Source organism: Oncorhynchus mykiss, unplaced genomic scaffold (assembly GCF_013265735.2).
Source record: "Oncorhynchus mykiss isolate Arlee unplaced genomic scaffold, USDA_OmykA_1.1 un_scaffold_249, whole genome shotgun sequence".
Classification (NCBI taxonomy): Eukaryota; Metazoa; Chordata; class Actinopteri; order Salmoniformes; family Salmonidae; genus Oncorhynchus; species Oncorhynchus mykiss.
In genome coordinates, this window is record NW_023493708.1 from 61,049 (window position 1) to 76,218 (window position 15,170).

The 15,170-nt window shown below is 40.6% G+C and overlaps 1 protein-coding gene across 4 annotated transcripts in view; it reads left to right on the plus strand.

Moving 5' to 3' along the window:
* The window catches only part of LOC110497355 (coronin-2A), a 64,350-nt gene extending 50,120 nt beyond the window's left edge, over positions 1 to 14,230 (plus strand). For 3 of the 4 annotated variants that reach the window (XM_036973427.1, XM_036973425.1, XM_036973429.1), the window contains exons 10-12: positions 9,378 to 9,468; positions 10,499 to 10,761; positions 10,978 to 14,230. In XM_036973427.1, coding sequence (XP_036829322.1) covers positions 9,378 to 9,468; positions 10,499 to 10,761; positions 10,978 to 11,109 — 486 coding nt within the window. In that variant the 3' untranslated portion in view covers positions 11,110 to 14,230. The remainder of the gene's footprint in view (positions 1 to 9,377; positions 9,469 to 10,498; positions 10,762 to 10,977) is intronic. The other variant, XM_036973428.1, reaches the window with a different exon arrangement.
* The last annotated feature ends 940 nt before the right edge of the window (positions 14,231 to 15,170 follow it).

Below are 15,170 nucleotides of genomic sequence, written 5' to 3' on the forward strand. Positions count from 1 at the left end.
AATCTACTGAGCACTAGAACACAAATAGTCAATCTACTGATCACTAGAACACAATGTAGTCACAATCTACTGGGCACTAGAACACAATGTAGTCACAATCTACTGAGCACTAGAACACAATGTAGTCACAATCTACTGAGCACTAGAACACAATGTAGTCACAATCTACTGAGCACTAGAACACAAATAGTCAATCTACTGATCACTAGAACACAATGTAGTCACAATCTACTGAGCACTAGAACACAATGTAGTCACAATCTACCGAGCACTAGAACACAATGTAGTCACAATCTACTGAGCACTAGAACACAATGTAGTCACAATCTACTGAGCACTAGAACACAATGTAGTCACAATCTACTGAGCACTAGAACACAATGTAGTCACAATCTACTGAGCACTAGAACACAATGTAGTCACAATCTACTGAGCACTAGAACACAATGTAGTCACAATCTACTGAGCACTAGAACACAATGTAGTCACAATCTACTGAGCACTACAACACAAATAGTCAATCTACTGATCACTAGAACACAATGTAGTCACAATCTACTGAGCACTAGAACACAATGTAGTCACAATCTACTGAGCACTAGAACACAATGTAGTCACAATCTACTGAGCACTAGAACACAATGTAGTCACAATCTACTGAGCACTAGAACACAATGTAGTCACAATCTACTGAGCACTAGAACACAATGTAGTCACAATCTACTGAGCACTAGAACACAATGTAGTCACAATCTACTGAGCACTAGAACACAATGTAGTCACAATCTACTGAGCACTAGAACACAATGTAGTCACAATCTACTGAGCACTAGAACACAATGTAGTCACAATCTACTGAGCACTAGAACACAATGTAGTCACAATCTACTGAGCACTAGAACACAATGTAGTCACAATCTACTGAGCACTAGAACACAATGTAGTCACAATCTACTGAGCACTAGAACACAATGTAGTCACAATCTACTGGGCACTAGAACACAATGTAGTCACAATCTACTGAGCACTAGAACACAATGTAGTCAATCTACTGATCACTAGAACACAATGTAGTCACAATCTACTGAGCACTAGAACACAATGTTGTCACAATCTACTGAGGACTAGAACACAATGTAGTCACAATCTACTGAGCACTAGAACACAATGTAGTCACAATCTGCTGAGCACTAGAACACAATGTAGTCACAATCTACTGAGCACTAGAACACTATGTAGTAACAATCTACTGAGCACTACAACACAATATAGTCAATCTACTGATCACTAGAACACAATGTAGTCACAATCTACTGAGCACTAGAACACAAATAGTCAATCTACTGATCACTAGAACACAATGTAGTCACAATCTACTGAGCACTAGAACACTATGTAGTAACAATCTACTGAGCACTACAACACAATATAGTCAATCTACTGATCACTAGAACACAATGTAGTCACAATCTACTGAGCACTAGAACACAAATAGTCAATCTACTGATCACTAGAACACAATGTAGTCACAATCTACTGAGCACTAGAACACAAATAGTCAATCTACTGATCACTAGAACACAATGTAGTCACAATCTACTGAGCACTAGAACACAATGTGGTCACAATCTACTGAGCACTAGAACACAATGTAGTCACACTCTACTGAGCACTAGAACACAAATAGTCAATCTACTGATCACTAGAACACAATGTAGTCACAATCTACTGATCACTAGAACACAATGTAGTCACAATCTACTGATCACTAGAACACAATGTAGTCACAATCTACTGAGCACTAGAACACAAATAGTCAATCTACTGATCACTAGAACACAATGTAGTCACAATCTACTGAGCACTAGAACACAAATAGTCAATCTACTGATCACTAGAACACAATGTAGTCACACTCTACTGAGCACTAGAACACAAATAGTCAATCTACTGATCACTAGAACACAATGTAGTCACAATCTACTGATCACTAGAACACAATGTAGTCACAATCTACTGATCACTAGAACACAATGTAGTCACAATCTACTGAGCACTAGAACACAAATAGTCAATCTACTGAGCACTAGAACACAATGTAGTCACAATCTACTCAGCACTAGAACACAATGTAGTCACAATCTACTGAGCACTAGAACACAATGTAGTCACAATTTACTGAGCACTAGAACACAATATAGTCACAATCTACTGAGCACTAGAACACATAGTAAATCTACTGAGCACTAGAACACAATGTAGTCACAATCTACTGAGCACTAGAACACAATGTAGTCACAATCTACTGAGCACTAGAACACAATATAGTCACAATCTACTGAGCACTAGAACACAAATAGTAAATCTACTGAGCACTAGAACACAATGTAGTCACAATCTACTGAGCACTAGAACACAAATAGTCAATCTACTGAGCACTAGAACACAATGTAGTCACAATCTACTGAGCACTAGAACACAATGTAGTCACAATCTACTGAGCACTAGAACACAATGTAGTCACAATCTACTGAGCACTAGAACACAATGTAGTCACAATCTACTGAGCACTAGAACACAATGTAGTCACAATCTACTGGGCACTAGAACACAATGTAGTCACAATCTACTGAGCACTAGAACACAATGTAGTCACAATCTACTGAGCACTAGAACACAATGTAGTCACAATCTACTGAGCACTAGAACACAATGTAGTCACAATCTACTGGGCACTAGAACACAATGTAGTCACAATCTACTGAGCACTAGAACACAATGTAGTCACAATCTACTCAGCACTAGAACACAATGTAGTCACAATCTACTGAGCACTAGAACACAATGTAGTCACAATCTACTGAGCACTAGAACACAATGTAGTCACAATCTACTGAGCACTAGAACACAATGTAGTCACAATCTACTGAGCACTAGAACACAATGTAGTCAATCTACTGATCACTAGAACACAATGTAGTCACAATCTACTGAGCACTAGAACACAATGTAGTCACAATCTACTGAGGACTAGAACACAATGTAGTCACAATCTACTGAGCACTAGAACACAATGTAGTCACAATCTGCTGAGCACTAGAACACAATGTAGTCACAATCTACTGAGCACTAGAACACTATGTAGTAACAATCTACTGAGCACTACAACACAAATAGTCAATCTACTGATCACTAGAACACAATGTAGTCACAATCTACTGAGCACTAGAACACAATGTAGTCACAATCTACTGAGCACTAGAACACAATGTAGTCAATCTACTGATCACTAGAACACAATGTAGTCACAATCTACTGAGCACTAGAACACAATGTAGTCACAATCTACTGAGGACTAGAACACAATGTAGTCACAATCTACTGAGGACTAGAACACAATGTAGTCACAATCTACTGAGCACTAGAACACAATGTAGTCACAATCTGCTGAGCACTAGAACACAATGTAGTCACAATCTACTGAGCACTAGAACACAATGTAGTCACAATCTGCTGAGCACTAGAACACAATGTAGTCACAATCTACTGAGCACTAGAACACTATGTAGTAACAATCTACTGAGCACTACAACACATAGTCAATCTACTGATCACTAGAACACAATGTAGTCACAACCTACTGAGCACTAGAACACAATGTGGTCACAATCTACTGAGCACTAGAACACAATGTAGTCACAATCTACTGAGCACTAGAACACAATGTAGTCACAATCTACTGAGCACTAGAACACAATGTAGTCACAATCTACTGAGCACTAGAGCACAATGTAGTCACAATCTACTGAGCACTAGAGCACAATGTAGTCACAATCTACTGAGCACTAGAACACAATGTGGTCACAATCTACTGAGCACTAGAACACAATGTAGTCACAATCTACTGAGCACTAGAACACAATGTAGTCACAATCTACTGAGCACTAGAACACAATGTAGTCACACTCTACTGAGCACTAGAACACAAATAGTCAATCTACTGATCACTAGAACACAATGTAGTCACAATCTACTGAGCACTAGAACACAATGTAGTCACAATCTACTGAGCACTAGAACACAATGTAGTCACAATTTACTGAGCACTAGAACACAATATAGTCACAATCTACTGAGCACTAGAACACAATATAGTCACAATCTACTGAGCACTAGAACACAAATAGTCAATCTACTGAGCACTAGAACACAATGTAGTCACAATCTACTGAGCACTAGAACACAATGTAGTCACAATCTACTGAGCACTAGAACACAATGTAGTCAATCTACTGATCACTAGAACACAATGTAGTCACAATCTACTGAGCACTAGAACACTATGTAGTAACAATCTACTGAGCACTACAACACAATATAGTCAATCTACTGATCACTAGAACACAATGTAGTCACAATCTACTGAGCACTAGAACACAAATAGTCAATCTACTGATCACTAGAACACAATGTAGTCACAATCTACTGAGCACTAGAACACAAATAGTCAATCTACTGATCACTAGAACACAATGTAGTCACAATCTACTGAGCACTAGAACACAATGTGGTCACAATCTACTGAGCACTAGAACACAATGTAGTCACACTCTACTGAGCACTAGAACACAAATAGTCAATCTACTGATCACTAGAACACAATGTAGTCACAATCTACTGATCACTAGAACACAATGTAGTCACAATCTACTGATCACTAGAACACAATGTAGTCACAATCTACTGAGCACTAGAACACAAATAGTCAATCTACTGATCACTAGAACACAATGTAGTCACAATCTACTGAGCACTAGAACACAAATAGTCAATCTACTGATCACTAGAACACAATGTAGTCACACTCTACTGAGCACTAGAACACAAATAGTCAATCTACTGATCACTAGAACACAATGTAGTCACAATCTACTGATCACTAGAACACAATGTAGTCACAATCTACTGATCACTAGAACACAATGTAGTCACAATCTACTGAGCACTAGAACACAAATAGTCAATCTACTGAGCACTAGAACACAATGTAGTCACAATCTACTCAGCACTAGAACACAATGTAGTCACAATCTACTGAGCACTAGAACACAATGTAGTCACAATTTACTGAGCACTAGAACACAATATAGTCACAATCTACTGAGCACTAGAACACATAGTAAATCTACTGAGCACTAGAACACAATGTAGTCACAATCTACTGAGCACTAGAACACAATGTAGTCACAATCTACTGAGCACTAGAACACAATATAGTCACAATCTACTGAGCACTAGAACACAAATAGTAAATCTACTGAGCACTAGAACACAATGTAGTCACAATCTACTGAGCACTAGAACACAAATAGTCAATCTACTGAGCACTAGAACACAATGTAGTCACAATCTACTGAGCACTAGAACACAATGTAGTCACAATCTACTGAGCACTAGAACACAATGTAGTCACAATCTACTGAGCACTAGAACACAATGTAGTCACAATCTACTGAGCACTAGAACACAATGTAGTCACAATCTACTGGGCACTAGAACACAATGTAGTCACAATCTACTGAGCACTAGAACACAATGTAGTCACAATCTACTGAGCACTAGAACACAATGTAGTCACAATCTACTGAGCACTAGAACACAATGTAGTCACAATCTACTGGGCACTAGAACACAATGTAGTCACAATCTACTGAGCACTAGAACACAATGTAGTCACAATCTACTCAGCACTAGAACACAATGTAGTCACAATCTACTGAGCACTAGAACACAATGTAGTCACAATCTACTGAGCACTAGAACACAATGTAGTCACAATCTACTGAGCACTAGAACACAATGTAGTCACAATCTACTGAGCACTAGAACACAATGTAGTCAATCTACTGATCACTAGAACACAATGTAGTCACAATCTACTGAGCACTAGAACACAATGTAGTCACAATCTACTGAGGACTAGAACACAATGTAGTCACAATCTACTGAGCACTAGAACACAATGTAGTCACAATCTGCTGAGCACTAGAACACAATGTAGTCACAATCTACTGAGCACTAGAACACTATGTAGTAACAATCTACTGAGCACTACAACACAAATAGTCAATCTACTGATCACTAGAACACAATGTAGTCACAATCTACTGAGCACTAGAACACAATGTAGTCACAATCTACTGAGCACTAGAACACAATGTAGTCAATCTACTGATCACTAGAACACAATGTAGTCACAATCTACTGAGCACTAGAACACAATGTAGTCACAATCTACTGAGGACTAGAACACAATGTAGTCACAATCTACTGAGGACTAGAACACAATGTAGTCACAATCTACTGAGCACTAGAACACAATGTAGTCACAATCTGCTGAGCACTAGAACACAATGTAGTCACAATCTACTGAGCACTAGAACACAATGTAGTCACAATCTGCTGAGCACTAGAACACAATGTAGTCACAATCTACTGAGCACTAGAACACTATGTAGTAACAATCTACTGAGCACTACAACACATAGTCAATCTACTGATCACTAGAACACAATGTAGTCACAACCTACTGAGCACTAGAACACAATGTGGTCACAATCTACTGAGCACTAGAACACAATGTAGTCACAATCTACTGAGCACTAGAACACAATGTAGTCACAATCTACTGAGCACTAGAACACAATGTAGTCACAATCTACTGAGCACTAGAGCACAATGTAGTCACAATCTACTGAGCACTAGAGCACAATGTAGTCACAATCTACTGAGCACTAGAACACAATGTGGTCACAATCTACTGAGCACTAGAACACAATGTAGTCACAATCTACTGAGCACTAGAACACAATGTAGTCACAATCTACTGAGCACTAGAACACAATGTAGTCACACTCTACTGAGCACTAGAACACAAATAGTCAATCTACTGATCACTAGAACACAATGTAGTCACAATCTACTGAGCACTAGAACACAATGTAGTCACAATCTACTGAGCACTAGAACACAATTTAGTCACAATTTACTGAGCACTAGAACACAATATAGTCACAATCTACTGAGCACTAGAACACAATATAGTCACAATCTACTGAGCACTAGAACACAAATAGTCAATCTACTGAGCACTAGAACACAATGTAGTCACAATCTACTGAGCACTAGAACACAATGTAGTCACAATCTACTGAGCACTAGAACACAATGTAGTCAATCTACTGATCACTAGAACACAATGTAGTCACAATCTACTGAGCACTACAACACAATGTAGTCACAATCTACTGATCACTAGAACACAATGTAGTCACAATCTACTGAGCACTAGAACACAATGTAGTCAATCTACTGATCACTAGAACACAATGTAGTCACAATCTACTGAGCACTACAACACAATGTAGTCACAATCTACTGATCACTAGAACACAATGTAGTCACAATCTACTGAGCACTAGAACACAATGTAGTCACAATCTACTGAGCACTAGAACACAATGTAGTCACAATCTACTGAGCACTAGAACACAATGTAGTCACAATCTACTGAGCACTAGAACACAATGTAGTCACAATCTACTGAGCACTAGAACACAATGTAGTCACAATCTACTGATCACTAGAACACAATGTAGTCACAATCTACTGAGCACTAGAACACAATGTAGTCACAATCTACTGAGCACTAGAACACAATGTAGTCACAATCTACTGAGCACTAGAACACAATGTAGTCACAATCTACTGAGCACTAGAACACAATGTTGTCACAATCTACTGAGCACTAGAACACAATATAGTCAATCTACTGAGCAGTAGAACACAAATAGTCAATCTACTGAGCACTAGAACACAAATAGTAAATCTACTGAGCACTAGAGCACAAATAGTCAATCTACTGAGCACTAGAACACAATGTAGTCACAATCTACTGAGCACTAGAACACAATGTAGTCACATTCTACTGAGCACTAGAACACAATGTAGTCACAATCTACTGAGCACTAGAACACAATGTAGTCACAATCTACTGAGCACTAGAACACAATGTAGTCACAATCTACTGAGCACTAGAACACAATGTAGTCACAATCTACTGAGCACTAGAACACAATGTAGTCACAATCTACTGAGCACTAGAACACAATGTAGTCACAATCTACCGAGCACTAGAACACAATGAAGTCACAATCTACTGAGCACTAGAACACAATGAAGTCACAATCTACTGAGCACTAGAACACAATGTAGTCACAATCTACTGAGCACTAGAACACAAATAGTCAATCTACTCAGCACTAGAACACAATGTAGTCACAATCTACTGAGCACTAGAACACAGTGAAGTCACAATCTACTGAGCACTAGAACACAATGTAGTCACAATCTACCGAGCACTAGAACACAATGTAGTCACAATCTACTGAGCACTAGAACACAATGTAGTCACAATCTACTGAGCACTAGAACACAATGTAGTCACAATCTACTGAGCACTAGAACACAATGTAGTCACAATCTACTGAGCACTAGAACACAATGTAGTCACAATCTACTGAGCACTAGAGCACAATGTAGTCACAATCTACTGAGCACTAGAACACAATGTAGTCACACTCTACTGAGCACTAGAACACAAATAGTCAATCTACTGATCACTAGAACACAATGTAGTCACAATCTACTGAGCACTAGAACACAATGTAGTCACAATCTACTGAGGACTAGAACACAATGTAGTCACAATCTACTGAGCACTAGAACACAATGTAGCCACACTCTACTGAGCACTAGAACACAAATAGTCAATCTACTGATCACTAGAACACAATGTAGTCACAATCTACTGGGCACTAGAACACAATGTAGTCACAATCTACTGAGCACTAGAACACAATGTAGTCACAATCTACTGAGCACTAGAACACAATGTAGTCACAATCTACTGAGCACTAGAACACAATGTAGTCACAATCTACTGAGCACTAGAACACAATGTAGTCACAATCTACTGAGCACTAGAACACAATGAAGTCACAATCTACTGAGCACTAGAACACAATGTAGTCACAATCTACTGAGCACTACAACACAATGTAGTCACAATCTACTGAGGACTAGAACACAATGTAGTCACAATCTACTGAGCACTAGAACACAATGAAGTCACAATCTACTGAGCACTAGAACACAATGTAGTCACAATCTACTGAGCACTAGAACACAATGTAGTCACAATCTACTGAGCACTAGAACACAATGTAGTCACAATCTACTGATCCAAATGCTTTATTGCAATGTAGTGAAAACATGACAAACTCGGCATCAACTGTGTGTATTTGCATCCCCTGTAGTCGGAGTCGTACCAGGATGACATCTACCCCATGACGGCGGCGAGCGCGGCCGCCATGTCGGCCGAGGAGTGGCTTAGCGGCATTGACAAAGGTCAGAGGTCGTGGGGATAGGCAGGGTTATCGTATTCTGTTTCTCCATAGTTTAATAACATGAATTATGCAATGGGGAAACTGCAATAGAAAAGCACAAGTAGCTGGCTACACTGAGGAAACGAAGAACTGTATTCAAAAGGAATTTGTACATTATCAGTAGTATACGTACGTATATTCAAGGGATATTTATACATTATGTATCAAAAAGTGTATTGTGTATTTCAATATGATCAGAATATGGATTATCAGTGTAAGGGGTCAGCCATCAGACATGCAGGCGCTTTCATTTACAGCAAGGTCACAATGCTTTCTCTCAATCCAAGGTCCTAATAGGGCCTAATGCTGAATATTAGTTCTCTGTTTGAGATAACATGGATTCCATTTGCTGCCCCCTACAGTGAAAAGGTCAAAGGAGGCTCAAGATGTCCCTTTAGCTGACCATGAAATCTGTTTACCTACAGTAGATGCAGACCTGGGTTCAAATATTATTTAAAATCTTTCAAAAATGTGGAGCATTTTGCTTTAGCCTGCCTGGAGTACCAGATGGGCGGGGTTTGCAGTTTTGATACTATTCTATTGGTTCCATTGCCCCTGGCAAACTCAATTTAGCCCAGTTGAAGTATTTCAAATAGTGTTTGAACCCATGTCTGCCTAAAAGCCTCAGCTGCATCCTATTTGCTCCTCTACGAGATGTGATATTCTCATTTGTCATGTGAATGGCCAGGAAGTTGCCAATTATGCACCATTCATACAATATATACTACCCTGCAATGTCCTGTGCAAAGAAGACCGTGTAGAGTTTATATTCCATCATCCTCTATCATGTCTTTGAACCTTGATTTGGTTATAAATTGGGTTCGTAATTCAAATGTTCTGATGTAAAAGAATATATATGTGTTGACCTTCAAAGAAATCTTGACAATGATAGCATTGTGTTGTGTTATCATCAACCAACCATATGTGAGACAGTAAGAAGGTAATCATTACATAAACATCATGTTTGCTCTCTCACCTTCCACCTCCACTAGGCCCGTTGCTCCAGTCTCTGAAGCCTGGGAGTCGAGTACCGGACTCCTACCCGGAGCTGAGCTCCGGCCTGGGCAGTAAGGGGCTGGGCAACTCCCTGGGCACTCGGAGGTCCCAGAGCCGACCAGGCCAACTGCAGCTGGCGTACATCCAGGACCAGCTTGGCAACAAGGAGTGCAGGAGTAAGACGTCTGTCAGCAATGGACAGGACCCCACGCTCTGCTCGCCTCCCAAAACAGAGAACGAGGTATGGGGCGGTTTCGATGTGAGTTACCCAGCTTGGCTGTATACTATTCTACCGTGGGCTGGGGAAGGTTTAGTCTATGGAGGCTGTACTGACTGTATCCTATCCCATCATGGGTAGGGTAGGAGTTTTGTAGGTGACTATATAGGGTCAGAAAATATGCTGGCCCTAGTCTTGCACTCACCAACATTCTTTCTCAATGTGTGTTCCGTGTGTGTGTGTGTGTTGGGTGTGCAGCTGCGTCTGAAGTTCCACAAGCAGCAGGAGGAGATCCGGCGTCTGCGGGAGATGCTCAACCAGAGGGACGTACGCATCAAGCAGCTGGAGCTGGAGATCAACAACGTGAGGAATTCCCAGGACTCGCACTGAGAAGAGGCTCCTCTTGCCCCCCCCCCCCCCCCCCCCCCGTCGTACCAAGCCACCCTCACCTCTCCCTGGATTACTCTCTGACCACCCCCTCCCCTGCTCTCTCACCCTGGGGGTCTCACTGTAATTAACACCCCTCGACCCCCACCTTCCTTACCCGAAAGACAAGGGCCCTTCCCAGGGGCCTCGCTGTCTCATCGCAGAACACTATCTGTCTATGTGGATCGGTCAAAGCCTCACCAGGGCTTCTCATGCCCCCCATATATGTACATACACCCATAGACTCTCAGTCACTCCTCAATATGTATCATATTTTAATGCTACTGCATCAACATACATGCAAGCCGCTTGTCCCTCTCCCTGCTCCTCTCCCCAAAGTCACTTTTCCTTTTGTACACTTCAGAGCTATGCAAGTTTGATGTATTTTAGTTTTGTTTTTGTGGTACAAAAAAAACATGTTTATGCCCTTTTTTATTTGAAAACGAATGAAAATAAGATGGACGTGCCTGTCTTTAAAAGATGCTGTGGTTGTCTGCTGGTTATATTTGAATGTTGTCCGGATGGGAGCAGATGTCACACATGATTGTAAGATACACTGAATTGATTTCCTATGCCTTGTGATTTTGCATATTTAAACAACTGTACATGGATGGATGCTGGTGGAGATGTCTGCGGTGATATCTAGAATGACAGAGTATATGTGTGGGTGAGAGAGAGAGAGAGAGGGGGAAAGAGACGTGCGTAATTTTGTATATATTGAGTCAATTTGGCTCTTTTGCATTTAAAGGTAGACTCAGCGATATGACGTAGATGCAGAAAGTAAACATAGTGGGTCAATTTCCACAACAACTAAGGGCGTTGAAGCGCGAGGCGAAACTTCTCCGCTTAATTTTGTCCCGCTACCGTTGTGTGAACAGCGTGAATGCGAACACGTGCACATGCGCCGCCGATACAGTGTGTGACTGTGTGAGAACGAAGTCTTGCATCTCACTCGTCACAATATCTGCGGTGCTGCTCGTGGCAACGTCATTTCACTGAGTCCAACTTTAATGAAGCTGCGTTTTGTTTTAATGACTGGTAAACTGGTGAAAGATCAAGCAACTGAAAGAACAATCGTTGCCCAGCAGCTTTTAAATACACCATTTATTTTTTCCCGAAAGCAGCACAGGGAATCTCACTTGTCGTTTTTAAAATTGCATTTATTTATTCTGTTTTTTTAATTTGTTGACCAAAAAAAAGGTAGTATGGAATGATGACCAATTACAGAGGCATGTTTTCACACCAGTGGCCACAGCCATGCTTCAGACACACCATTGAGTATGTCTAACACTATCAGATAACACACACACCACATCATGTAGGGAGTGGGTTGGTAGGGCACACAAGGTTTTACTGTTTGGTGCTGGTCCATCCGTTTTCATTGTTCCAAAGCCACTGTGTAAAAGTAGGAATGATTGTTTTAAAAAAGGGATTGAATGAACCTCAAAAAGCCATTGTGTAATATATGACTTAACAGGGAACTTGATAACTGTGTTGTTAATGTGTAAGTGCTGACCCAAGGGATTGGGTTGTCTCTTGAAAACAACAGAGGAAACTGTAAAAGGGAATATATGTGTTTGGAGCAGGCTCATTTATTCAGGATAACACTAAGCCTTTGATTTTGATATGATGTCCATTGCTTTTGTGATGCACTACAGAGGAGGCTGGTTGGAGGATCTGTAGGAGGACATGCTCATTTTAATGGCTGGAATGGAATGAATGTAACAAAAGTCAAACATTTGTGTTTGATATCATTCCATTTATTCCATTCCAGCCATCACAATGAGCCCATCCTCCTATAGCTCCTCCCGCCAGCCTCCTCTGCAAGTACTTACTTGGTGGTTCATAATATTTTGAAATGGAAATACTATGGCAAGAAATGGGATTAGAACTGCTCTGTAATTGTGCATCATAATATGTTAGTTAGACAATCAGAGACCCACTGCCCCTGTCCAAAGAAAAGCAAGAGGCCAACGTTTGACTGTATTTAAATAGCAACATTTTACACAAGCACGGCACACATACGCCAAAATATAATTGTGAGCTATTCAACACTTGTGAGCAGGCATCTAGAGAACCGTGGTCAAAGAGCAGCATGAAGGCAAGCCAATCATTGTCACCGCTAGTATAGATTTATTAATAAAACATTAACATGTAACTGCATATGCTTGGATAATATTGCACTAAGTGGGCCAGGGCACCTGCAATGTGTTTGGTTTTAGCCTTATTTGTCAGCTCATAAATGCTATTGTATGTAGGCCACTGTAGCTCAGTCAGAGTATTGCCATTTGAAGGGTAATATTTCTAAATGGTACTTGACTGAATGGAGTCACTACTTAGCTAATGGCACCTTAGGGAAGACAGTCTCAGAAACAATCCGGAAAGCGACTGTTATTGTAATCCAGATGGTCATTGTGGAGTGCATGTAGTCTATCTTGTCTAGCTAGCTTGGCATGTGTACTTTAGCAATAAGTCTCTCGGTCTTTTGTAGACCTTTTGCATTTACTGCCAACTACAATGGCTAGATATCTGGCAATCACATCCCTGTACTACTACTTTGGTGCTTGGGCCTCTTTAAGCATTGTAGACTTCACCGACTGCTGTATCCCATTTTTCTTCAGAAAAGATACGGTCAAGACCAAATCACAAAGTCCATTCCAGGGACTTGATGGCATTTTAAATCCCCAAACTGTGTGTGTGTCCCATTTACATTTTTACAGAAGCAATATTTTAGCAGTGGAAAGAGCAGTAGTTTGAGGGACATACACTACAATCACTAGCATTATCTTGCTCATTGGAAACAAGGACATCTGTATAAATAAGTTGAAAATGGTGGGTTTCTGCTGGGCAATCATGACTGAGCCTTACTGTGCCTAAGAATCAAGCTGCAATTTGAGTTTTCTTTTGTAAAGGTATTATGATGTCTTTCAGAACGAATATTATTATTAGTGTTCACACAACTCACAAATACAGTGAACAATTTATGAAATGATTCTAATTTTGTTCCTGTTATGTTTAATATTGTTTTTATATATATCAAGAACTACATCAGGTGTAGAGAATAAAAAAATAGGTGAAAACATTACTTTGGATAATTTACGTCTTTTTTCAAGTCTTTTGGATACACATTTGAAGTCCCGCCCAGTTGACTACTTCAAAATTGTGAAAGTCCTCAATGGCACTTCCCATGCTAAAACGGGCTTTTGTGCACTAGTCCTCCATCTATCTCTATGGTTCAGGTGCATTATGACAAAGAGGAAGAGGGAGATCCAACTACCGGAAAATCTGACTCCCTCCAGCAGGTGGCATTTTTTGTTGTTGTTTAGCACACCAAGGAGTTTTTGTATGGAGGTCAATGAGAGTGTCACATTTTGTCAATAAAACAATGACTGGCTTATTTGCTATGTTTGTTTTAAAATAAGTTTTCGGAATGCTTAGGTGGTTGCAAGTGTACTGATATGTAAGACACGTGGCATCCCGGCTACTTTATATCGGTGTTGTCTTGAGATCTTTATGCACATTCATGGCATGAGGCTAGTAGCATAGCATCTTTCTCCATTGACTACAGATGGTTGACATCAACATAATGAGATGTATCTACCAATCCAAAGAAAGGATAGGCGGGAGCTAGACACCCCACCGGGAGCTAGACACCCCAGCTTTGTGGACGAAGACTCCCATTGTTAGGGCGGACAGACAACTATCTTATCCATACTCTTTAAAAAAATGTTTTACCCCTTTTTCTCCCCAATTGGTAGTTACAGTCAGAGGCGAAGGCCGAGAGCCGTGCATCCTCCGAAACGCTTCTTGATGCAATGCCCACTTAACACGGAAGCCAGCCACACCAATGTGTCGGACGAAACACTGTACACCTGGTGACCCGTGTCAGCGTGCTCTGCACCTGGCCCACCACAGGAGTCGCTGGGGCGCGATGGGACAAGGACATCCCTCCCGGCCAAACCCTCCCCTAACCAGGACGACGCTGGGCCAATTGTGTGCCGCCCCATGGGTCTCCTAGTCGCGGC